Source organism: Pteronotus mesoamericanus, unplaced genomic scaffold (genome assembly GCF_021234165.1).
Source record: "Pteronotus mesoamericanus isolate MK-2021 breed Mesoamerican mustached bat unplaced genomic scaffold, CSHL_Meso_final scaffold_165, whole genome shotgun sequence".
Taxonomy (NCBI): Eukaryota; Metazoa; Chordata; class Mammalia; order Chiroptera; family Mormoopidae; genus Pteronotus; species Pteronotus mesoamericanus.
The window spans coordinates 3910804-3937871 of NW_026555307.1; the positions used below are offsets into that span (position 1 = coordinate 3910804).

Here is a 27068-nt window from a genome sequence, read left to right on the forward strand (position 1 = left end):
ATAGATCAATCTGGGGAGAGATGGTATCTAAATATTGAGAGTTTTCTGACAAATGAATGTGGTGTATCTCTCTAGTTGCTTAGGTCTGCCTGATTTCTCTCAGCAATGTTTTGGAGCTTTCAGGGTACAGGTCTTCCACATCTTCCATCAAATTTATTCCTTAGGAGTCCATATTTTTGACACTACTATAAATGTATTTTTAAATGTTCATCGTATTTAGAAATATGCTTTGCATACTGGTTCTGTATTATGCAACCCTGCTAAGCTCAGCTCTTAGTTCTTTGAGTTTTTGTGTAGATTTCCTAGGATTTTCTCTGTAGCTAATCATGTCCTCTGTGAGGAAAAACAACTTCACTCCTTCCTTTCCAATCTGTGTGTCTCCTATGTCTCAAAGGTTTGACCTGCCTTCACTAGTGAAAACTGACTTGAGCATCTGAGGGTGTCAGCATTTGCACAATAATGCCTACTGAGTGCCCAGTGAACAAAGCTCCTCCCAAGAACTTACTTACGATGGGAGGAGATCACAAGACAAGCAAATGCTTGTGTGTGTCAGAGAGGAGCACATGCTACATACAGAGAAGGACCATGCAGTGTAAAGGGGCAGAGTGGGTGCAGGGCAGGCAGGTGCTGGTCAATTTCAATCAGCAGCTGGGGAGTCCCTTATATAAGTGACTCCCCAGCTCCAGGACCAGTCTGGGAGCAGAAGGGGACCCAAGTTTGGCATGTGGCTTTTCTCTATTTCTCTCTCTGCCCCCACAAAACAGAGAGACAGACAGGAATCCAACAGCGAAGACTCTCCGGGTCATAGAGACAGCTGGAGTCCATCTGTGACAATAACTTGACTTCGCTGCCACCAGAAAGTCTATCTGAAGCCTAAAAAGAGCCAGTACTCTCAGGAGCCTGGGATCCAAGAAAACCCAAACCACCACCATCGTTTCTGTGATTTAATTATTAGAACATAACTTCCTGCTCTTTCTTCAGAGGATTCTTTTGGATTTGTGGAAACAGGTACTCCCAGGGATCCCTAGTGTCAGGAGGAGCATGGGGACAAACCTATGGCTCTGCAGACTCTGTTTACTGTGGCCTTGCATAGAGCAAGAGCAGAGTAGACTTTTTTACATGAACACCTTCAACAACCCAGTATGAAATCACTGTCAGCCATGACAGTTATATCTAATGTCATATCAAGACTGAGGTAATGGGGTATAATGAGAATGAGCTTTTGAGTGGCCCAGAACGCCCCAAACCACAAGTCTAAAGACGTGGATAAGGACTCCATCTGGCACTCACATGAGTGGGAACCTCTGGCTGCATGGCTCAGTTGGCTGGAGCATAGTCCTTGAATTGAAAGGCTGCTACTTTGATTCCTGGTGAGGGCACATGCCTAGGTAGAGGGTACTATCCCCACTTAGACCATGTACAGGAAGCAACCAATCGATATTTCTCTCTCTAAAATCAATCAACAAACTTTAAAAAATTTAAGGAAAAAATAAAGAAGAAGAAGAAGAAGAACTCAGAGCTCTGGCTATTCAGGGCTCGAGCTTGGTTGTACCACACATCACACTTGGAGCCCTACTGGACTTCCACTCCACCAGAAATGTGCTGCCACCTGGCTTGAGACCAATGCCTGCCTCTCCATCTGCAGTGTCTGCCAGTGACCAGGACTTTACACCAAAAGCTTGTTCTGCTTGTCTCTATCAAGTAAGTCTCCCCTACCTGTATGAAACCTGCTTATGACTCTATTGGCTTATATGGGAGGTCTCCCCAAAGAAACCCAGCATTATGTAGAAATGCAAATGTGTGTGGTTGATTCCTTTTGAGGATGTTCCTGTGCTCATGACAGGCCTTGTCCAAGAACTGTCATAAAAACCAGAGTATGAAGCAGTCACAAGCAAAGGCCACTTCAATCATGCCCCATCCAGCTTCCAAACTGAGGTCACTTTTGAAGTTACTCCTTTTGGATGAAGGGGGCTGAATCACAGGGTCTTAGCAGCCCACTCACAGCACTGACGAGGCCACCTCTGAAGATGAGCCCCATCTCTCAGGAAGATGTGGGACTGCTGGCCTTTGAGGAGGATGAGTATAACGTCTACAGACCAGCCTTCAGGGCTTCCTCTAAAAACAGCGTGAAGGAAACACTCGATGTTACACCTTGTGAGCCGCACAGTACACATACAGTTCTCAGACCAGAGCACTCACCATGTCCTTGAAAGACTTGTGAAAACAGAGGGCAGGTATCCACCCTCAGCCTTTCTGATTCCATGTGCATTCCTAAAGGTTCCCAGGTGATGCTAATGGTGTTGGTTTGAGAATACAATTTGAGAACCACATGTCTAGCACAAAAGAAAATGAACTTTACTAGCATGTAAGCTTGGAGTAACCCTGAGCTGTTGTGCATTCTCCGATGGTGTGTGACAAGCACAGGGAGAACGAGGATCCTGTGTGAGATGGAGAGCAGGGAAGGCCCCAGCCTGGAGATCAGTGCGTCATTTCTTGCTGGGTGGCCTCAGATACCACAGCAGCCCTTGGTTTTTCTGCACAAAATACCCTCAACCACAACGGTGTTCACTAGTTCCTTCCTGGGCTCCTTCTAGCCTGGAAGTTTCGGGATTCTGGGGTCTGCTGTGGGCGGGATCCTGAGGAGGCCCTGAGGAAGAGCCTGTCTGCAATGCAGCTGCCCACACTCCCCAAAGAGTCCATGCAGGAAGACTTCGTGCCAAAAGAATACCAGAAAACTACCAAATGTGGCATGGGGACTCTTGCCAAGAGTCGTGGGCCCTTTCTCCACTGTTCACAAATGTATAACTTGTATCACGATTCTTTTGCAAAAATCTAAAAATATGTTGCTCTTGGTAACATGGATCTGTATCTGAAGAAAACAGTTTATGAGAGAAAATAGAGCTGAACAAGTTCAGCCACATGTCAAGAATGGAAATCGTGGCCCTATGCCTCTGAGCTCTGCCACCCCATGATCCTCGGACCATAAAGTAAAGGGCACTTTCAAGTCACAGCTGCTACCAGGTACACCTTCCCAGGCATTCTATTTTTAACTGCTATTTAAGCTGAGAAAGCTCCTATAGCACTGAGGACCTAGCTCCATTATGTGGCATCTTCAATGTTAGAATCTGTCTGTCTCATGAGGAAAATGTCTGGCTTAATCCTGGGTAGTTAAAAAACAAAACAAAACAAAAACAACAAAACACAAAGCTACCTTACTTGGAAGAAAAAAAAAAGCACCCAAAGCAAATCCACACATGTCCTGAGGCAAATGTGTACATGCTGTTCACACCAACTACTCCAGAGCCAGTTCAGTCCACTTGAGTTTCTGTTCTCAAGTTAAGAAAAACAGAGTAAATCAGCCCAGAACAAGGCCCATGTTTACAAGGTGAGCAGGATACCTTCAGAAGGCCCTGGATCAGGTGCCCATGGGGCACATGCACCCACATCTCCAAGGTGGGCGCTGACTCTAGGTGCCTTTTCCAATTTGGCTTTGATTAAGAAGCCCTTCTTAGCAGGCCCAGCCCCAATTCCACCTTGTGTGGTTCTGGGCTAGTGGGGATAACAGTTTGGGGTTCCTGAGAACCCAGTCTGGAGGCAGAGAAATCAGGAGGGGGGTGCTACATGGACCTCTGGCACAAGAGTGACGGACAGGTGGGCCTCTCCCTCATCCTTTGCCCACAGCTATGAAATCCTCTTGCAAAGAAAATCCATACAGAACCATGCCACTATCAAGGGTGATTTGTGGCCATCCAGTGCGACAGCATCCCAACAATTGGGACTCTCAGCCACCAGAGTGGCAGTTCCCATGTTTCCCAGGGCACACTGCCCCAACTGGCCGCATCTCCTCATGGGCACAGCATCATTCAACCATCCTGAGCTGACCCTGGACTGTCTACAGACCTCACAGATGCATGCCCCTCCCCATGTGAGTCCAGACCAAGCTCAAGCCTCAGCCTGTCTACAGTTCCATGCTCTGGCTCCCACCTATTCTTGCACACAGCAAGAGGCATTGGGGGACAAAGCAAGTGGAATAAATGTGTGGACGCAACTGACTAGACATCAGTGTCTCAGAAGCCTGCCTGTTCATTCTGACAAGCAGCTAAGCATGTCTATGTTCATGAACACATTAAACCTTGCCAATCTTCTCATGTGGAAAGCATGCAAACCTCACATTCCAACAACCCAGGGCATCATCAGACATGCTGGCATGAACTAACACAGCAGCAGGAAGCACCAGGACAGACTGGGCAAGAAGCAGTCTCAGAACTTCTGTTCATTCCCAAGTGTTAGGATGGGGGGGCTGCTGGGAAAGCAGGGAGAAACAGCTTCAAGGACTAGTAATGGGACTACGAGGGGTATCCCTCTGAGCACTCAGGCCAGGGGCTGAGTCAGACTGGTTAGTATGGATGGCCTGCCACATGGGCATCCAGAGATATAGGGAAAGAAGCCAAGATACATCAGGATTAAAGAACGGTAATAAAAGAACAGGCAAGCACTGTTACCCTTCCTTACTACGACTGCACAAGGTACTCTTGTTCCTACTGCAGACGTTAGGAAACCAAATCTCAGGACAGATAATTGACTTGTTCATAGCTCAAAAGGAACATGTGTCAAAGCATGAGCTTAAACCTTTCTGTCTGATTTAAGTCCATGCTCACTGAGCAGCCTCACACTGCAGGATAGGAATTGTGTACCCCAGAGCCCACTGTCACGCCACACTACAGGTCAGGAGGTACACTCCTCAGAGCCTGCCGTCACTCTACACTGAGAGACAAGGAAGTATGTGTCCCAGACCCCAGTATCGCCCCACACTGCAGGACAAGAAGTGCATACCCCAGAGCCCAGTTTTCTCAGCACTTCAATAAGATAAAAGGATTTTAGAGTTACATCCCATTTTCCTACTCACACTGAGAAGAAGCCAAACTGGAATTTAAACTATCCAGCAGTGGTATCAGTCCGGATAATTCAATTATGGTTGAATGTCAGACTTGGTCTTACTGAAACCATGACAGGAATCCTGTGGTCACAAGGGACAGAAGTGTGGGGCCAAATCAAGGTTATCTCAAACATAAACCTATTATTTAAATACTAACTTTGGTCCCCAAATAATAAACACATCCTTGAAACAAAGCAAGACCTCTTTGGCAAGATCACTGCTTTCCATACCCACCCATCCAACAGTGCCTTCTCCACTGCTAGCTGCCAAGGGCGGTCCAACAAAGACAGGGCCAAGAAAACACACGACTCTGCTGCGGGCAAGGAGACATTCTCAGCCCTTACACCTGTTTAGACATGGTGAATGTCCTGAGGATAGGTAAGTGTGAGGAGGCGAGAAGGACAAGAATGAGACGGGGTGCAGAGGAGAAGTAGAGGGGAGGGTGCGAAGAGGAGAGGAGAGTAAGGATGAGAAGAAAACAAGGAAGAGCAGGAAGAACAGGAAGTAAGGAGGAGGAGGAGGAAAACAAGAAGAGCCAGGCCTAAGTGTTACCTTTTTCCCTGTTTGTTTCTCCACCATGTCGTTGCTGAGAGAAAATTCTTCTTGCTGTGGTGTTTTAGAACACCCACCCTTGGGCATCGTTCTTCTCCCCTCACTTGATCTTCATTTATACGGCCATTGCTTCGTCATCAACCGTCTGCTTCAAAAGAGAGGGGGGTTAAAATTTGTTGAACTCACACAAAACTGAGGCAAATCTCAAATTCATGGGACACAATGAACCAAAAGAATGAAGCCAACTCTTCTGACAAGGGCCCAGGAAGAGATCACTTAGGAGGCACCCAGGTGGTCAACACCAGCAGGAACAACATCTATACAGTACATTATGGAGAACACAGTGGGGGCAGGCAAACATTTCTCAGCTACAGAAAGGTTCCACCTGCAAAGGTGGCGGCCATGTTTCTGGGCAGTGGTAGCCAGTACCTGAACCTCTGATTTCATGCTGTGTTCTAGCTTTGGCCCTGCTCTTCAGAATTGGGCACCACACATGCTCTCTCCCCCCAACCCCACCCCACCACTCCCTCCCACACAGGCATGGTCACACCCAAGGTGCAGTACTTGCCCCTCAGGTCCTACAGATATCGTCTGCCACCCTCTGGGTCATGGCCTCAACACCACTCACCACCTAGAAAAGTAGCTCAATTCCCACACTGCCCCCCAGACAGAAGGTCAGAGGAAAATCATTATTCTTTTCAGAAAGCACCAAGCACACCCAATTCACCAACTTCTCCTGAACAGAGTGTTCAGAAGGCAGTAATGTGACGCCTCTAGAGGAGTTTTCAGAGAATGTCCAGGCAACTCTGATGTGGTACTTCTCCTACCTACTGAGTCAGACAATGCACATGAGCCTGAGGCCCCAGCCCCAGCATTTCCCAGGAAATCACAGGATACATGCCAGATTCACCATGTTTTTATTTTCTGATGTACTGATACCTTAAAAAATTTGCTCCCTCCCAGGACTCGCCCCTTCTTAGAGACAGCAGAAGGTTCCTGAAGTGGGCATGCCTTTCACACACAAAACTATCAATCAACATCTATCTCACACACAAGTGAATTACTTCCCTAACATAAATCCTCCCAGCCACCAGGCAATACAGACCATCCTATAACCCAGTTTGCAGAATTATTCAAATTAGTCCTAAACTGCTCACCCTGCTGTGATTTGCCTTCCTGCAGAAACCCCGGCAAAAATTTGGCCAAGACTTTCCTTTTGCTCCTGACGACCTTGGTGCTTTCCCTGGTGGCTGTGTGTGGCACACAATAACCTCTCTCTGGGACCTATGTGAAGAATCAACAACCTTTCACAACTCTGCCTGTGGCTGCACTGACCTGACCAGACATGCCTGACATGGATATTCCTACAACACAGGCCACCTCTCTCTCCACTTCCCAGTCCTCCTATGCTTGTTCCATACGTCACATCCAGAGTTTTAGTTGTACATAGCAGGAGGAAGAGAGAAAAGTTATCTTCCTAAAAGCCACTGCCTTCCTTTCTGTGCATTACCTTTGTCAGAGTTACAAAACACTTTATACAAACCAAATCACGTGCACAGTTTCATCTCCTTTTCCCACAGTCACGTGCCTTTGTGCTTATCCATTTTGGATGAGTAATTTTAATTAATTCACCTGGAATTAAACAGCCTCTTTAAGTATGAACTGTAGCTTTTGAAACACATGCTCAAAAGCATTCTGTAAGTGGCAGTTCCCTACTCTTGCTGCTCCCTATGTGCTGAAGATGGATCTGCTCTTCAGCATGTCTTCTAGAGATCCTGTCTTCTTTTCTCATATTAACAGATAAAATTTTACAAAGTATATTCTTGCTGCTTAACTGACCTAAGAACATACCTAAATTTATTTTGGTGAGAGGGACATAGCTGACCAATTTTGTTCATTTCCTTCCCCAGCACACAATGCAGGTGAACAGGGTATTTCCATCCACATATTCTGATGGCTGAGGCCAGAAATGACATTTTCCGTCTCTCCTAAAAACTGAATTCTAAATTCTCACCCTGATTGGTGTGGCTCAGTGGGTTGGTCATTGTACCACAAACTGAAAGGTCACCAGACTGATTCCTGGTCCGGGCACGTGTGGGCCAGGTCTCCCGTTGGGAGCATGTAAGAGGCAGCCGATTGATGTTTCTTTCCCTCTCTTTCTCCCTGCCTTCCTCACTCTCTAAAAATACATAAATAAAATCTTAAATTCTCCTCCAGTTTCCCACTACAGAACTGGAACATCTCAACCTAGAGGAACATCTTAGAGCCTGACTCAGGAACAGCTATTAAAACTTACTACTGCCTGGAAACTCATCAGCAACATTTAGGTATAAATTTAAAGATTATCCAGGAGTTAAAATTAAAAAGAAAAAAAAAATCCTGATTGCCATAGAAGCTGCAGGACCAGGGGAAGGGTGATTACGAGTTCTGAGCTTACTCATTAGGGAGATCTTCCATTTTTGAAGCACCCTCAGAAACCAGAGGGTGAGGTGCTTTACAAGCAGGCGTTATAGCTAGTTTGAGTTTTGACACAACACCCAGCTACACTGAGAAAGAGCTCTGTTCACCATGACCCAAGACCGTGATGGAGGTGACATCTCAAAGTGCAGGTTGAGCCCACAATGTGATGAACTACAAAAGTGTACCAGTCATTCCTGAGTACTGCGTAACCATGAAGGGGTCCATGAATGTAGTCTGTCAAGCCTGTCATTGCTACTGTTAACATTAAAACACTGACACTTCAGGGTCCAAGTCTCTGGGCCCAATTCCTTTGACCTAGACTTTGACACATGATCCTCTGCCACAGGCAGCTGTCCCACAGGCGGTTGTCCCTTGCTACTAGGAGATACTCACCAGTATTTTCATTTTGTGAACAACCAACTAGCTAACTCTGTGTGATCTATCATAAAGTGAGGGCAGGTCCAAATCTCAGCAGGACAGCCTGAGAGACATCACGTGCTGGCAGCTGGACAGCAGGCGACAGCCTGTCTTGGCCCATGGGCCTTGCTCACATCTTCAAGGACACTATCGTCAAGGCTCCACCTCACCTCTCCCACAAGTACTGGAAACACCATAGGTATGGTAGGAATGTCATTCTGAATACTCTTTTCTTTTCTGTAACATGTGTTTCTCAAGCCCACTTTCATGATGGCAGCCAAGACCATGTAGGCACCTCTCTCCCGGGATCCTCGTGTCTGGGCATGATGCTTGTTACAAGCACCTCAATATTCACTACTAAATTAGGAAAACCAGGACCTGTTGTGCATCCCAGCACACTAGACTCATCTCTTAGGATCAGTCATTGAAACAGAGTTTAAGAAGGCTGTTAGTGACAAAGAGACAGAGCTCAGATATCCCAGGACACATTCCAGTTGAGTTTCTAGAAGGAGAGATGTATGCACAAGTTGATCCATCCCATTCTTCACATGACACATTTGGTGAGCTCCCTGGCCAACCCTAATTTTGTTATTTTCTCATGACAAATTACTAGGTTTGCCAAAAAGTTAGGTTTTTTCCATAAAATAGAGGACACATTTTTCATTTTCATCAATAACTTTCTTGATTTGGATATTCTGAGTATGTCATCTATTTCCTGCTATTAGCTTCTAGTGGGTAGAGGCCAGGGGTGCTGCTAAACACCTTCCAGTGCATAAGACAGTCCCACGGCAAAGAATTATTTGGCAAAATGTCAATGGTATCAAGAAACTTCACAAAACACTTTTGACATGTTCAATCAGTCACAGCACCTTTTTCATATACTGCACAATTTTTTTGGCATTTCAGTTGTGTTTTTACCTTTCTTGAAATAATAACGCATAATAAGCTGAAAATGTTGTATATTTTCTTCCATCTTCAATAGTAAAATGGCTGCAAAAAAATTCACCAATTCTGATTTTTTTAAAACTGCATGCTGATATGACAGCTGTCACAATACAAGCCAACAAAATTGCTTCAAATGAAGCCAGACAAGTAAGCACTACTAGAGCCACAGTACGGAAAAAACATAATGGACTCTGTGACCAACACAATAGATGAAAATAAAAGCTCAAATGCTTGGTCATCCTGACGATCCCAGAGGCTCCACACTGGCTTGTACCCTTCTACCTGGTCAGCCTCTTCTTGGCCGTAGAAGTGGCCATCCTAGCCAAGAGAATGATGCAGACAAAGTGGGACCACCAGCAACTCTCGTCAGCACTGTGAGGCCTCCTTATAAGGACTGACTCCCCAGCCAGGAGCCAGGCTCTAGAGCACTGCTGTGAAGCCCAGGCCTCCGCACTCAATGCTCAGCATTCACTAGTAAATCCAGGAAGAGGTTGGGAGCACCTGACAGTTGTTCACAGTGGAGACAGTTTTCATGGCTGGCAATCCTCCCTTCTACACAGCTCAGACGCTGTCTGAACCCAGGTCCTGGAACTTTCTTATCAACATGCTCCACAGGTGACCACAACCCAATGGGCAACCAATAAGCCTCACCCTGGAAGACCATCTTTTTCCTGGAGGCGACCTCGTTGGCCCCGCACATAAACGCTGTAAGTACAGCCTGAATCTCCTTGTTTACAGAATCAGAAGAAGTCTACTGTAAACTCAGAGACACTGTAATCCATATCAAAATGTAACACTCCACATACACTGGGACGCACACAGACTTGACACTGAGCACCTGGGAAATGCCTGTAGCACAGTACAAAGGTGGCCGAGGACAACACAGCTGGCTGAGCCCTGCTTTGGCCACTGACCAGCTCCTGTGCAGGAACAAGCTATTGGATGCAGGCCCTGTTTCTGCACCTCCAAACTGAACGGCAGCTGTTTCAGCTTCACACGCTGTCAGTGGCACAGAGACCATTCAGGAAAACACTCAAGAGAGTATCGAGTAAGGCGAGTTTTCTAAAAAGAGACGCCGTCATATTCCCTGAGTCACGCTCCCTGAAACAAGGCCTGGTGCCTCTCTTGTTGGTTGAAGAAATTTTCCAGTTACCTGGCAGCCACATGTCAGAGCCCAAACAAAATTCCATTTAGCTTGGAGAGAACCAACAATTGCCTGCAGCCAGGCCCCTGACCTATGGTCACACAGGGTGGGAAAGACCACCCAGCCCTGGATGGTCTTTCCCGCCCTGTACCTATGCAACTGCTATATGGCCTACAGCCTACAGAAACTCCACGTAGTATCCACCTGGCAAAAACTCCTTCATGCTTGCCATGGGACTGCATCTTGGGACTTGGAGAGACAATCATTCAAAGGGCTGACAGCACAAATGTGACAGGAGGCCTCTGGATAAGGATGACAAGGTATGTTCCTTCCCAAAGGTACTTTGAACAGCCTTCAAATGTGAGAGCTGCCAGCAGACCCAGCTCCCACCCACACCCCAATAAACACACTCAGGGCCTTTGTCTAAGGGGGCCATCCCAAGTATCACACCGTCTCCCCTTCTTTACACACATCACATTGCAAGTCTATGTGGGCAGGAGACACAGCACACACGAAAGAGGCTCCTCCAAGACAAAATCTGATGCAGGAAGGTGACAGGCAATACTTCAGTGCCTGTAGCTTAGCAAAAATCCTATGAATCTAGCCTGAGCATGCCTTAAGTATTAAGCTAACAGCAAGGAACTATGGGGAAATCAGAATGTATTTTCACTGGCCTCATGTACAAAAAGATCAGAGCTGGAATCTGAGAAAATCCTTTGAAAGTTACCAAAGGCACTTGGGGCCTTGTGGGCCCAGCCAGCTCAAGCAGCTCAGCCAGGGAGAGCAGAGTATAACAGGATGCAGGGTCAACAATCCAGGCCGCCTTTACGGCTACACATACACACTATGGGCAAGGAAGGCCCACCAGGTTCCAGGTTACCTTGCCCCGCTGAGCTGCAACCACAGGAAGAAGACAGGTAGCCTGAGAGGAATACGAGAGTGAACAAGCACACACACCAGGAGGAGTGCAGAGTAGAGAAGCCCTATGTACATGGCAGGAGATACAGGCAGGGAACAAAGTGCTACAAAAGAGAAACAAAGGAGCCCTGACCAGGTGGCTCAGTTGGTTGAAGCATCATCCTGTACACCAAAAGGCTGCAGGTTCAATTCTCAATCATGGCACACACCTAGGGCTGAGGGTTCAATCCCCAGTTGGGGCTCATACAGGAGGCCAACCAATCAGTATTTCTCCCCCCACCCTCAAACCAATAAACATATCCTCAGGTGAGGGTTAAAAAAATAATAAAATAAGAGACACAAAAGATTAGAAGCAATCTTTGTATTAGTAGTAGAGTAGAAAAATTCAAGGAGGGAGAATAAAAGGTCAGAAATTTAAAAATAAGATAAAACGTAAGTTCTAGCGAATCAACCCAAAACCTACCATCTTAAAAAGTCAAAGACATTACCAAAAAAAATACGTGAACAGCCAAGACATGCCTTTTTAAACAGAAAGACTCTGAGGGCACAAAGCAGGAATGAACTGAGCCATAACCTTGTCGGGTCTCCAGAAATCTGCAGCACCAAGGTCCTCCGTAAGAGTGAGATTCAGATTGCATCAGAATTCTCATCAACTTATCAGTGCCAGATGACAAGAGAGTCCTGGACCTGAGAAAATTATTTCCACACTGAAATACTTAATTCAGCCATGCTGTCAATGAGCGTAAGAGCAAATTAAAGACATTTTCAAAACACATGTAAAAAAGTGAAATTAACCTCCCCTGTTCTCCTCCTGAGGGGGTCAGAAGACTACAGCCTCAGGCCAAAACCAGTTGTCTCCATTCGACCTAAGAATGGGTTTTATATTTTAAATCCTTTGGGCCATGGCAGAGAAGGGGGTGTCCACAAGAAAATCAAGACTAATATTTCGTGACACATATAATTACAATTTCTGTGCCCATAAATAAAGTTTTACTGGACCTCAGCCATGCCCAGTCTTCAGATGTCTTCACCCTGTAAGGGTAGGCAGACCAGACAGCCCACAGCACACTCCCTGAGGCATCTACTACCCTGTCCTCATCTAGTGTAGCAGTTCTCAGTGTTGTCTGTGGGCCCTGAAGATAACTGGACCCCTTTCAAGGGGTTCTGTGAGGCCAACACTGTTTTCACAATAATGCCAAGAGCCAGCTACCTGCCTGTGCCAAGGTACACAGAGACATGCTCCCGAGGAAGGAAAGTTCCTCACGGTTCCTGTGCTCCTCGCTGTCTCACAATGACTATAAAACAAGCCAGTGTCACCTATGACTCTACTTGGTAGAACAGCAAAAATTATAAATTTTATTAAACTGCAAACCTTGAGTCCTTGTCCCTCCAATATTGTGACAAGATGGAAGTTATGTGTGAAAAACTTCTGCTACATATCAAAGCATAACACTTATCTGAAGAAAAGTTTCCACAAATATGTGAGTTGCTAGCTGAACTGGCTGTGTTTTCATGGAGCACAAATTTTACTTGGCTCTTTCAGATAAACTATTAGTATTAAGAACTGCGTTTTGGCAGTTACTTTATCAAAAATGAACAAACTGAGCCTATCACTTCAAGGAAAATTAATAGTAAATAGTGTGGCCAATAATAAAATTTGAACTTTCAGGTAAAATCTGGATTTTGGAAAACTTGTATCCACCTCCATTAGCTTGACAGCATCCCAATGCTTAAAGACCTTTTAATGATATTGGTGAGGATATACGAAGGTTGTTTTTTAAATAAAGTAATAAAACATGTCAACATTTGGAAGATATGCATTCAGTTACCCAATATTTTCCAAATGGCCAATATGGGACATTACAAAACCACACCAACGGAAGACCCATCCATGCATAGAACACACCAATGGGACTGTGGTACAACACTGAACCAACAGGCTTTTCATAGCCTGTGCTACAATGCCTGTCGAAGTAGAATCCACAATCATGTGGGGAGGCTCCCAATGTGTCCCTTTCCTACTACATGTCTGTGAGAGGCTTTAAACAGCAGAAGGCATTAGACAGAGTACAGACACAGGTAGCAGTGTTCCGCTGTCTTTAAATAATACCACTTTTTCACTAAACTTTTGTGATTTCTTTTGTAAAATAGAAATTTCTTTTGTAAAATAGAAATATCAGTAAATTTATTTATATTTACATGTAATAGTTTTAATAAACTAAACATTAAAATTTTTCTGCTATGCTTTTTAAGACAACATTTTAATACAATAATTTGAAAGCTATCATCCACATAAAAGCTCTATGGATTCCTCATTAATCCTCAAGCCCAAGAAGTCTGGGAACTCTGCAAGCACAAGGGTGGCAAAAGACTTGGACCAACTGAAACCAGGAGAGCAGTCATGTGACAGTCATAAAATAACTACTGCACAGAAACCCAAACTGTCACAGGAAAAAAGTCTTTAAAAACAAAACAAAACAAAACTTCATGCAAATGAACTTAAAATTGAAAGAACCTCAACAGTAAAGTCAAAGCTATTTAAAAGCTGAACCAACAGTGTTAAAACATGATGCGGACACAGTGCTGACCTCCAGAGCAGAGCTAGAAACAACCCTGTGCCCATAACTGGACACTAACTTATGACTGCAGAGGGACCACAAGGCACAAAAGATAGTTCTGTCCATTAAGGTCTGAGACTACTAAACATCCATATGGAAAAACTAGACATGATTCTCACCTTACACCATATCCAGAAACCAATTCCAGACAGATTACACATCTAAATGTAAAAGGCACAGTCAGTAAACTAATAGGCAATAGTACGGAAGAATAGCTTCATAATTTCAATCAAGGTAAAGGTCTTTTAAAGAGAAACACTAACATAAGGAAAAGTCTGAAAATTCGGACACTTTGAAAATAATAAGTTTTGTGCATTAAAGGATCACTTTCCCACAAAAGAAAATAGAGTAGTTCCTACACATGCACCTGACAAAGAGCTCTTATCCAAAATATAAAGAGCTCCTACAAAACAATATAAAAAAGATAAATCATCTATCTAACAGACAAAGGAACACGAGCCAGTAAGTAGGTGAAAAGTTATCGGCTTCTTTAACAATCAAGTAAATGAAAACAAAAATCAAGATATGGTATCAGGTATCAGGGAAGATCTACAACAAAGGATGCTAATACATTCTAATGGGAGTGTGAACAAAAGCGGTAAGTCTCCAACATACACATATCCTACAATCCAGCATTTCTGGGCGCACATCCAAAAGAGAGGCAAGCAGAAATGCACCAGGATACAAGTACAAGAATATGCACTGTAGCAATGTATGCAAGAAGCCTGCATTGGTAGTACAATACTGTGATGATGACATGGAATACTATACAGCAGTGACAATACACAAATAACCTGAAGGAGTCTCACAAATAATGTTGAGAAGAAAACACATATACTTTATAAATTTCTGAAAACACTAAACTACAGTGTTTAGTAATGCATACTTAGGTGACAAAAATATAACAAAAATAAGGACATGAGCATCATGTAAGTCTGGAGAATGGTGGGGGCTGGAACACTGTGACTGGAAGGCTGATCAAAGGGTGTTACTCAGTGAAGGGGTACACATGTGTGTTCTCTGTGTAAGTGAATTGCACACTTTGCTCTGTGGACTTTCAGGTGTTATGTTACATTTCACAATAAATAAAGTTTTAAAAGCTGGTTATGTTCAAAATGTGGTACACACTATTCTCTGGCAGGAGTTTAGAAAATGGAAGGTTGGTTATCTGACCTTGTTGCAGGACTGGTCTGTTTCAGATGGCACCAGACCCAGAAAGGGATGATAGATAGCCCCATTACCCTATGTGATCCTGTTGAGAACTGTGGTTATGCAGATATAATGGGGTAGCAGTTTGACGCTTCCCAACATTCGGAATGAACATAACCTATGCACAAGCCACTGTAACTGCACGACAGAATAAAAAATGGAAATCTTGATAAATTAAAGGTAAACAGATAACCCTAAAGTATGGGAAGTAAAGAGGGGCTGGAAAAAAAAAACAACAAAAAACAGTAAGAGCCCTGGCTTGGTAGCTCAGTTGGTTAGAGAGTCGGCCCGATATGCCAAGGTTGAGGGTTCAATCCCTGGTCAGAGCACATACAAGAATTAACCAGTGAATGCATAAATAAATGGAAAAAAACAAGAAAAAAAAATGATGCTTCTCTCTCTCTCTTCCCCGCTTCCTCTCTCCCTCTTCCCCGCTTCCTCTCTCCCCTAAACAAACAAACAAACAAACAAACAAATAAATAATTTAAAACACAGAAGGAACTAAGACACAGACTAAACGTATGAAAGACAGAGATATGTAGACATACTCCTGGAAAGGCACATAGCCAAATAACTAAAAACAGTAATGACCATGAAACACTGAGTGAAGGAGGGGTGAGTCCAAGATATGTCCTAAGGCTGATCCATATAGAAATAAACTTACAGAGGGGACCAGGAGGAGACAAAAACGTAAGTGGAGAGAAAGATCAGAAAGAGGACCCAGGCACATTAATTCATGTCTGCTGGGAATGCACAAGAGGACAGCCCTCAAGGAAGGGCCTGTGGAGTACCCTGAAGTATCATGTATATCTCACCCTGTAACCCAGCCACCCCACTGCCTGATCCGCCATAAGATGTACAAACAAGGATAGGAAAAGGTGGGCACAGGGCAATTTACTGCAACACTAGAGAGGTCCTGGGACACAAAGCCTGCCCACCAGGTGGCTGCTCAGGTCATGTGGCATATCTACACTGTGGAGCAGGAAAAAGGGGAATGATCTGTTACTGTGGTGTGACTACCATATTATCATCAGGTAAATCAGGCAATTAAAGAGGTAGGTATAGCTATGCTTATGGTAACAAATACTTAATATGCAAGGCTGGCTCAACATTAAAAAAATCAATCAATGCAATCCACCATATTAAAAGGCTAGAGAAAAATTACATAATCATAACCAGTGATGCAGAAGAAATATTTAAAACTTCAACACTCAGGATAAAAAATCTCAGCACAAGAGGAGTATAGGAAAATATCCTTAATATATAGCCAATACTCTTAACAATGAATAAAAACTGAATGTTTTTCCCCCCAAGATTGGGAACAAAGCAATGATGTTCCCTCCCTGCACCGCTAAATGGCACAGCACTGAAGTACTGGCCGGAGTAATAAAGCAAGTAGAGGAAATGAAAGGTATGTAGATTAGGAAGAAAGAAAGAAACAGTAAAAATTTCTGCAGTGTTTCCACAGTATCCACTGGGGAACTGGTTCTAGAACACCCCCAACCCCAACCGATGTATATACTAAAATCCATGAATGCTCAAGTCCGCTATATAAAATGACATACAGTATTTGCACACAATCTACCCACATCTTCCTGTATATCATCTCTAGATTACTTACATTACCCTGATACAAAGTAAATATTATGTAAATAGCAGTTACACTATATTGTTTAGGGAATGAGAAGGGGGGGAAAAAGTCTGTACATGTTCAGTACAGATGCAGCAACTATAACAGGCCTAACTACACAGTACACTTCAGAAACAATATAACTTTTTTCCAAATATATTTTAATTCATGGTTAACTGAATCTGCAGATGCGGAACCTGCAGATACAGAGGACTGATGACAATATTTGACAATGACATGATTGTCAATACAACTGTAAGGACTCTACCAAAAACTAAAAAGAATGAGTTCTGCAAGGTTGCAGAATACCAGATCACCACACAAAAATTCACTGTATTTCCACAAAACTGAAATGAAATAAAAACACAATACCATTTACAATTTGCTCTAAGTAAAAATGAAATGCTTAGGTATAAATCTAAGAAAACCTATAAAAATTTCAGAAAAATAAAGCACAGGAGAAAATCTTCAAAAGTTAAGGCTAGGTAAAGAGCTCTTAGACATGACACCAAAAGTACAATGCAGAAAAGAAAAAAATACTATCTCAGCGAAATTTAAAACTTTGGACTGTGAAAGACCTAGTTTACAGGGTAAAAAGACAAAATGCAACTGGACAGAAAATATCTGCAGATCACAAATCAGATAAAGGTATACACCAAATATAGACTTTAATGTAGACTAAATAAATAATCAGAACAGCAGTAAACAAACAACCCAACTAGAAAACAAAGGCATGAACACACATTTCACCAAAAAATAGATATGAAAACTAAACAGTGACTTTGGGGACTGTGTTATACAGGTGCAGGTAACCTGCTAAGGTGTTTCCAAAATGAGGGTCAATCCGGAATCATTTTAGAATACTGAAGAGCCATTTTTTAAAAAAGTAAAATAACACACAACAGAAAGTATCAGCGGGCACCACATATACCATCTCATTAAGAAAGTTATTTGGTGAACATGTCTCGTGTGTAAGTACTATGCTGAGGACAGAGACAAAGATATTTTTTTTCTCATGATGGGAAGCTGTCACGACATTTCAGAAACACTGTCCTAACTGGTTAAGAATCTTGTGTTTGAGGTTACATATCTAATATTCTCAATCTATAAATATAGAAATGAACCTTTCCAAAATTAAGAGCTCAGTCAATGTTGGATCCTTCGCTACCCATCTATCTCTCGAGCTGGGAAGGGTGGAGCTGAGGATGGAGACCCCTGAATGTGATGTTTTAAATGTTTCTCTTGAAAAAAACACTTTGTTATCTGATGCTCTCAGTGAGCACACCTTAGTTTCCACGGAATGTGCTCTGTCCTTCTCTGAGGACCCATTCTCCTCTCATAACTTTGCTCCTCTAAAAAGTGAGGTGCTGCACTACCAACTGCAGGCCTGCAAAGAGTCAGAACTGATGGAAAGTAACAAGACGTGTGCTACCCAGCTGGGCACTCAGCAAACTATGGGACCCCTAGGAGAAGGTGCCAGGGTAAGCAGCCCAGGATTTGACTTGGGAGCAAAGATTGGTGGGCATTAGGCTCTGCCCATGCTCCACTGCAGGTGCCATTCTAGACACCCCCAACTGACATGCATGCACAGACCACCAAAGCCACTGACTTAGCAAAACCTGCAAACAGCCCAAATGTCCCCCAGCAGGGAAGCAGATGAACCATGGTGGCACCATGAAAGCACATGGTGGGTAAGTTTCCCATGGTGCTGGAAGTGTATACAGAGGGGTGGGAGGGGCATGATTCCCTGTCTTAATTTGGGTGGTTGTACATGCAACTCATCCTCATGCACAGGGAAGGTGGCTGTCATTTCCTGTACCACCACTGACATTTGAGGCCTTTGCATTAAGGGGTCTCTGCCACCCTTGAGCTTCAGATAAGACTAGCTCTCCCACCAAGACCCTGTGCCTAATACCTGACATAGTGGCCCCCTCACTACATTACCTGCCAAACCACCCCTATGAAAGCTCTATGCCACCTCAGTACCCTGAGACAGGACACCAGGTGACATCAACTTCGTGTACAGCCCTGTTTGTGAAGCCCCTCACACATACAGACTCAGAGCTGAGATGACCCTTCACGTAAACCTTAGCTGTGGGTCTGCAGAGCAGAAGCAAGTCTCCACTGACAGTGAGACCTTGGAGCTGCTATTCTCATGTTTGTTTTGTCATTTCACCCAAGAAGCACTCTTGAGTTTTCTCCAAGCCCAAGCTTCTAGAGGGTGATGAGCAGGCATGCAGCAGCTTGGTGGCAGGACACTACCATGGGATATGCTTCAATCTGCCTGATGACTCTCAGGTAGATCTTTTATTAGAGTTTCTAAATTCAGAAGTGATGGCCAACATCAAAGGAAACTCAACTTGACATTTTTCCTGCCAGGTGGTTTGACAAAGCTGTAACTGTTACTTTACTGATAGGTTTTCAGCCCCTTGACCACAGAGACAGGAGATCTGGAGACTCAGAACCACTGTCCTCAGGGACAGTAAAGGCCCAGCACCAAGGTAAGAGCAAGAGTTTGTTTTGTTCACTACCTTCACCAGAGCCTAAAGCAACTGGCTGGGGTAGGTACTCAAGAAACATTTGTTGAGTCCTGGCCGGGTGCTCAATTGGTTATAGCATCATCACAGTATATCAAGGTTGCAGGTATGATCCCCAGTCAGAATATATACAAGAATCAACCAATGAGTGCATAAATAAGTGGAACAACAAAGTGATGTCTCTGTCTCTCTTTCTAAAAATCAATAAAACTTTTTTTTAGAGAAACATTTGTAGAATAAACATACACAAGAGCACCCAGCAGGCCCCTGCATGGAAAATTCCTTGCACATTTGTACAAGGTTCAGATAATAACCACCAACTCTGCAACAATGATGGGAACTAAGAATTTCCCCAAGACACAAGGTACCTTATTTACAGGAGGTGCCTTCCAAGGAAGGGAGATGAGAAGCTGCCTGCTCAAGCAGGTCCTCCTGCGGGGCGTGCCTGACATGTCCCCAAGGTTGATCCTACTCTGTGCAACTATCAGCACTCTTGGGCCACCCCCAGGATGGTATGACTCTATGGCTGGACAAACCAAAGGAGAGATGATAAAAGGGTTCCATGCAAACGTAACATTTTAGATATGAAAAAAACATCTTCCCATTAGAAAACTGCAAATTCAAATGTCAAAACAAAAGACACAGGGTGAAAACAATAAGCAGAGCACTCCCATTAAATGTTACAAGAAGGAGACATAACTAGTAGCACAGATTCCTTATCACACGTGATCAGATGCAGCAAGTGCCATAAGCGCTGGCTGGGTCTCACTAGGCAGCTGTGATACACCCACACAGTGCTCATTATTTTTAATTCTGTTGAACAATATATGCTCCAACAACAAAGATAATTTGTATGTCACCTCCCTCTTTTGCCTTGGCCCAGTGTGCAGGCACAGGCAGCTCTGAACACATGGGCCTTTCAGGAAACCATGATTTCGAGTGTCTGCCCTGCAGCCCCAAGACCCATGGTAGCATTCCTGCCTCACCATCACATCCATGTTGTTATCCTCCATTTACAAGCCCACATTCCTGCACCAGCCTCTTGGCAGAAATGAGCAGGCAGTTATGGTATACATTTACATGATACTGCCAAGTGATCTACAGTAAGGCTGCCCAACGCATTTCCTCACTGAGAGCACGTGGGGCACTCAATCTGCACCCCAACCCTTGCCAAAACTGCTTTAAAAAATTTAACATCAACCTAGTGGGCCCATATAACCTTACTGGTATGAGTGACTGTCTGTTCATATGCATATCTTCCTGTTTGACCACCTGCACCCCTCAGTTAGTCATCTGCTCTGCATGATGGCTGTGCTCTCCTGTGTACACTCATAGTGGTTCCGGTTGGCATGCACTTCTTCACTGTAGTAGTTATGTATTGACTTAGAGTATATTAGAACAATAACTACAGCTCAGCCTTTGACCAATGATAGGAGAATGAGGGCATCCCAGTATGTAACACCAGCCAGAACAGAACTTGAATTATTGGAGCTGAAGTTAAGTAATGACTTATCTTCCTCCCCTGCTCTCATACCACCAACTAAGCCTGAACCTGTGCTCAACCCTGTGTCCAGTCCCAGTCTTCAAGGCACACCTGCTGAGTGTGAGGTTCTTGCCTTCCCAAGCTCACCGTTACATGCAGGACACACTAAATCAGGCTATCGGTGACCTCCTGGTACATCAGTGTTGCCACATCCCTCCGCCATGTCCATCACCGTATGCTGAGACCTGTCTAGCTACCAGGGCACATACTGCGGGAGATGCCCCAAAAGCATCCTCTTCTGGACTGTGGTGGGCACATCTGCAGCCCTAAAACAACATACCACTCCCAGGAATCCCTGCACATCCAACTGTCTATGCCAGGAAACACCAAGGCTCTCACCCTGTCAATGTGCTGCTCTGAGTGGCTGCACCCTGAATGACATTCCCTCAAGTGTTGCATGGCAATGTCCCCCAGGACGAAACCTAAACCAGAACAGCCATCTGTTTACTATGAAGGGTACTGACAAATGCTGAATTGTTGTCAGTTTGAAAACAGGCCTGCCTGTATTGGAAATGCTATACTCACAATTCTCTTTTAGTTTTTTTTGAAACAGAAGACCTTTTGCAGAAAAAGGCTACAAAAAAACAAAAACAAAAACAAAAAAAAACCCTACCATCTTTGCTTTCATTATGGTTAATCAACAGGGTTAAAAAAAAGTTTCCCTCTTTTTAATAGATTTTATTTATTTATTTGTAGAGAGAGAGGAAAGGAGGGAGAAAGAGAGGTAGAGAACCATCAATGTGAAACAGAAACTCTAATCAGGTTGCCCCTCTCACATCCCCAACTGGGGACCTGGCCTGCAACCCAGGCATGTGCCCTGACTGGGAAACAAACCGGCAACCTTTCAGCCCCTGTTCAGTCCACTGAGCCACACCAGTCAGGTCAGTTTCCCCCTTTGAACTGCAAGATTTGCCCAGTGGATTCTTGGAGCAAAACAAGCCTCACAAGTAACAACAAAATCATCCAGAAATCAATCCATAATGAAGCCATCTCCTTTCCCCTCAAGGTCACCATCAACTGGCCTATGCCTGAGAGTCTCATCAGGCTCAATAATATAAAAACCTGGAAGAGATCCAATGTTTAACCTTTAAACTAGACCACAAGGACATCCTGGATAATTTGCTAATAGAAAATATGAACAATTCAACATTCTTCCCACCATCCCTCCTATTCCTTTCACTACAGGTCTCACAAACACCAGAACTAAATAACTTTAGACAAAATATCCCAGTTAAAGACCTGTCTGTGATGATGGCCAACAAAAATGTTTCCTTCATTCTTCTTGTGGTTGGTTAAAGGAAGGCAAAATTGAGCCTGCCTTTGTGAAAACAATAGATGCAGGTTCAAAAGTGGGGGTGGCTGACAATGTTGTGACACTTCCAGCCTGGTCCTGCACCACCTCAGCAGAATGGAACCTGGCATGAGCATGCCTGAACATTTAAGGCAAACAGGCTGACAAGCTAAAGAGCCATAGAGATTGCTCCCAGAGGAGGCCACAGCCTGCTGTCTCACAGCTACCAACAGAATGGCAAGTGGGAGTGGCTAAGTTGAACAGGTGTGTGAAGTCCTGCAATGCAGCTGTCATTTCCTGTTTCCTTAGAAACACCTCAGGCAGATCTCATGTATCCCAGCCTTTTCTAGGACATTGGCATCATCAGTTCAGGACACAGCAAAGGCACTGACCACAGCCTGATGTAACAAAAACCTCAATGCCAGGCTGCTCACCTTTGCAAAACCAAGTAAAAGATTTCTCCTAGGTGGGCAGCAAAGTGTCTGGAGAAAGTTAAGTTATTTTTCTTTATGAAGAGGGCATTAACTGAGAGAATATATTTGAAACACATTTGCTCAAATACCCTACACTTCCTTTGGGGGGATGAAAGGAAGCAAAGCAGCTTTATTTATAACTGTCATAAATTGCAAACACTCCAAGTGTCCATCAACAGATCAATGGATAAGTGAGCTGTGCAGTGATGGTACCATGGAAGACAACTCCGCAATAAGAATGAACTATTGTACACACATCTGAATGGATGAATCCCATGGAGGAACGCTGAAGGAAAGTCCAGACATAGATGAGTGCATACACTTTGCATACAGTGCAATTCTGCTCAGATGAAGGCCCACTGCACTGAAAAACACTCAAGAGGGAAAGAGGGCTGACTATAAAGGAGCTCATGGAAATGGTCTGTATCTTGAAGGAAGTGGGAGTTTGACATGGGTGCATACACTCACATTCGAACTGTACACTTAAAACCTGTGCATTTTATTCATGTCTAAATTATATCTAAATTTAAAAATAGAAAAATTTAAAAAATACACATACACTGTGAGAAAGCATCAGTAGGGTTGAATGGTAGTCTCCACCCCAAAAGATATAGGAGGTCTGGCAAAAGTCCAGCCATTATTAATATAATGAGAATGGTTTGCACCACATCAATGTAACCTGGCAGCCAAGGAGTGGACTGGAATGTGCAGGCGTGAACAATGAAGACTTCACTGTACTGGTCAGCGGGGGTGGTAGAGGCCATTGAGTAAGCGTGTGTACTGTGTGGCCGTTGCACTCAAAATGACTGAGTGAGTATAGCATCAAATCTGCAACAAATTTTGTGTTAAGCTTGGACATTCCTCCACAGAAACCAGTGGGATAATTCAGAAGGTTGCAGCTATGGGCAACTGGTGATTGGCAGCTTCATCAAGACAATGTGCCCACTCACGCATCACATCTTGTGCAGAGATTTTTGGCAAAACATCAAATCACCCAGGTCGCTCAGCCCCCACTACAGCCCAGAATTGGCACCCTGCGACTTCTGGCTTACACCAAAACTAAAATCACCTTTGAAAGGGAAGAGATTTCAGACCACCCACGAGATTTCAGGAAAATGTGATGGGGCAGCTGATGGTGACTGGGAGAACTGTGTGAGGTGCCAAAGTGCCTACTTGGAAGGGGACTGAAGTGTCATTGTCCTATGCACAATGTTTCTTGTGTCTTTTTCAATAAACGTCTTTTTTTCTTATTACACGGCTGGACGTCTTCTGGACAGATCCTGTGTATCTAAGAATTTCCTTTAAGGTTTACAACTAGAAGCAGAACTGAGAGAAACTAACTGTAAATGTTTTTAACAATCTAATGAAGCTTTACACTGTAGTCATTCATAGACATGTCCTCTTTTACACTTCTGATTAGGGCATATGTCCTACATTGTAAAATTATCAAGAGAGAGTGCTTGGAAAAGGGAAGAGGGTACTCTGCATGTAAGAGACTCTTCTGTGAAACAAGAGTGCATTCTACCAAAAAAGAGTTCATAATCAAGAACTTTCTTTTAAATACACACTATAAACTCTAGTGATAATATGAGGCTCTCTTGGGCAAACATCTGAGGACAAAGTTTAAGGACACTTGAGCCAAGATGAGAGGACAACGGTCCAATGAGCTCTGGGGCTCCATAATTCACATAGGAAAAGATGTAAGCATTTTCCTCAGGCGATAACCCATAGCTTTACTCAATTTTTAGGGAGTCCATGGCCCGAAAAATGTTTAGACAGTAGTTTCATTTTTTTTCCTGAAAGTATACAGCAATGTGGAAAGCAAATATTAGCACCCAAGTGAAGCACTAGAACACTTTACTTTCCAAATCCAAACTTCCAAACAGACTAAAAATTTACCAACAAACCCAGAGGAATAAATGACTTCACATTTCCTTAACCCAAAACAAAATCATAAGTCATAATCCAACCCACATGACTAATATTGTTTATAATACAATATTGTAAAGTTTTTAAAAATTGAGATTCATACTGAGAAACACCTAAAGCCTAAGTCCACAGTTCTGTTTCTTTTCTCTTTTTAAGTGTTTTATTTATTTTAGAGAAAGGGGAAGGGAGGAATGAGGAGAGGGACAGAAATATTGATGTGAGAGAGAAACATTGAGATCGGTTGCCTCCTGTAGGTGCCCTCATCTGGGACCAAACTCACCGCCTAAGTATGTGCCCCAACCATGAATCGAACCAGCAACCTCTCATTTGCAAAATGAAACCCAACCAACTGAGCCACCAGTCAGGGCCACAGTTCTGTTTCTAAAGAGAATGAGATAGGTAAGAGCAACTAAAAGCAATGAAGTTCTGCTGCAACCATGACATGGAGAAAAGACATGATAACAATGCTGCCATTCTGTTTCCATACTAAATGCATCACAAGATTTTTCTTTTTAAGTTATTACATAACATAATCAGGAAATCAAGCTAAAAAGGAGCAGACAATGTAAACTGAAACAGGGCAACCTGCAGATTACTCTCGCATGCACCCATGATACCCTCTTATGAAGAGACCCCACCAAGCTGTCCCCACTTTCCAGAAGGACCGTGTGGGTGGTGAGACTGAGGATCATCACCTTAGCAACGGCGCCTAACATAAGTGCAGTGACGCTGGCTGATTTCTGAAAGCTGTAAATAGTGGATAATGGCATCAAAATTCCAATTAAAGCAAGGACCGCCATCCCCCTGTACCCTACCCATACCTTAAATCCCACTGGTAACAGCTGAGAGCAAATCCATGCATGCAAATATGCTTTTAATCCTCTGGATATACCACCCTGCATAATTACGTACCTACAGAAAGCAAAATAAGGCCCGTGGATTAATTATCTCTGTGCAAACTACTTTATGAGCATGAAGTGACCACGAGACAGCAGAGTATGTGGTACATGACAATGAGCATGAAGTATCTGCAGTCCACCAAGATCTCTGGGCCTTCGCTGAACCATACACAGATGGCTAGCTCCATCTCCTTCTCCCCACATGATCACCTTAGCCCCTGTCAGCCCACCCATTCCAAGGTTCCCGTGACTTAGCACCTGCTTTCAAAGCCCTGAGCACTACCGACAGATCAGGTCCACAAACCAGGAAGTCATAACAGAAGAGAAAATGGTGTGGAGGCCAGCAGCCTGGGGAAAACAGCCCCTCAGAGAGGGTCCAGGCCAGACCACACAATTCTGGTAGAGCAAAACACAGTCCAAGAAGGTATCAGTGTCAGAACATATTTCTATCTTTGTTTGAAAAGCACAGTCCATTTCACCTTGGAGGAAGAAAACATGGGATTCCCTGGAGATTTTGAGATCTTGAAACAAAATCATTTAGTCTAGGATAAACCAGTAGTAGTGTAGTGTAGTGTAGTATAGTAAAATATAATATAGTATAAATAGATGTATTCTAGACCAGACTTGCAAAGGGATGGCCCAACATGAACTAAACCTAAACAGAAGGGGGTGAGGAAATGAACTGAACAGAAGGGAAACTAACATTTTATAGTAACTCCCAGCTATCATTCTATTAGAGATCATAAATATCCATCCCCTATCTTCAATCTTCTTCCAACATGTAATATGAAGAGAAACATGCCTTTTCCTTCTTACAATATTTTTTTGAAAGCATTATACAGAAAACTAGGTGAAATAAATCCTCAAGCTTGAGTTGACATTTGTAAGAGAAAAAAACAAACTTGATATTTCATGTTGTAAAAAAATCTATTTATGGGCTCCTACAGGTATACTTCTTGGTACAGTCATCATTAAAATTAAATACTAAATAGCCCAAGGAAATACACAGTTGCATGTTAAAACTAAGATGTTAAAAATGTTCTGAGAGGCCGTAGCCAGGTAGTTCAGTTGATTAAAGCATCATCCTGATATGTCAAGGTTGCAGGTTTGATCTCTGGTCAGTACACATATAAGCATCAACCAATGAATGCATAAATAAGCAGAACAACAAATCAATGTTTCTCCCTTTAAAAAAATCAATAAATAAAAGTTAATTTTTAAAAAATGGTCTGATAAATTGTTTTTACAGAATACGGTATTCCCCCCTTATAAGAGGTTTTGCTTTCTGCAGTTTCAGTTACCCATGGTCAACCACAGTCCAAAACTATTATAAGGAAAATTCCAAGAACAAACAATTCATAAGTTTTAAATTGTGCACCGTTATTAGTAGTGTGATGAAATCACACTTTAGTTTTTTTCATCTGTGTAATTCTTTCCACATAAAATAAACTTAAATTTGTCATTTTATGTTAACTTTCTTAAAAATCAGAGTACAGCCCTGACCAATGTGGCTCAGTTGGTTAGTCATCCTCCTGCAAAATGGTTCAATCCCCAGCGGGGACACATG

General features: G+C 43.5%; 1 protein-coding gene across 3 annotated transcripts in view; it reads right to left on the reverse strand.

Annotated features, from left to right (window-relative positions):
* Window positions 1-27068, reverse strand: part of ANKRD11 (ankyrin repeat domain containing 11) — a 213681-nt gene that overhangs the window by 39764 nt on the left and 146849 nt on the right. Inside the window, exon 3 of one of the 3 annotated variants that reach the window (XM_054588966.1) lies at window positions 5489-5633. In XM_054588966.1, the coding sequence (XP_054444941.1) occupies window positions 5489-5575 (87 nt within the window). In that variant the 5' untranslated portion in view covers window positions 5576-5633. Of the gene's footprint in view, window positions 1-5488; window positions 5637-27068 lie in introns of those variants that run through there. The other 2 variants (XM_054588967.1, XM_054588968.1) reach the window with 2 other exon arrangements.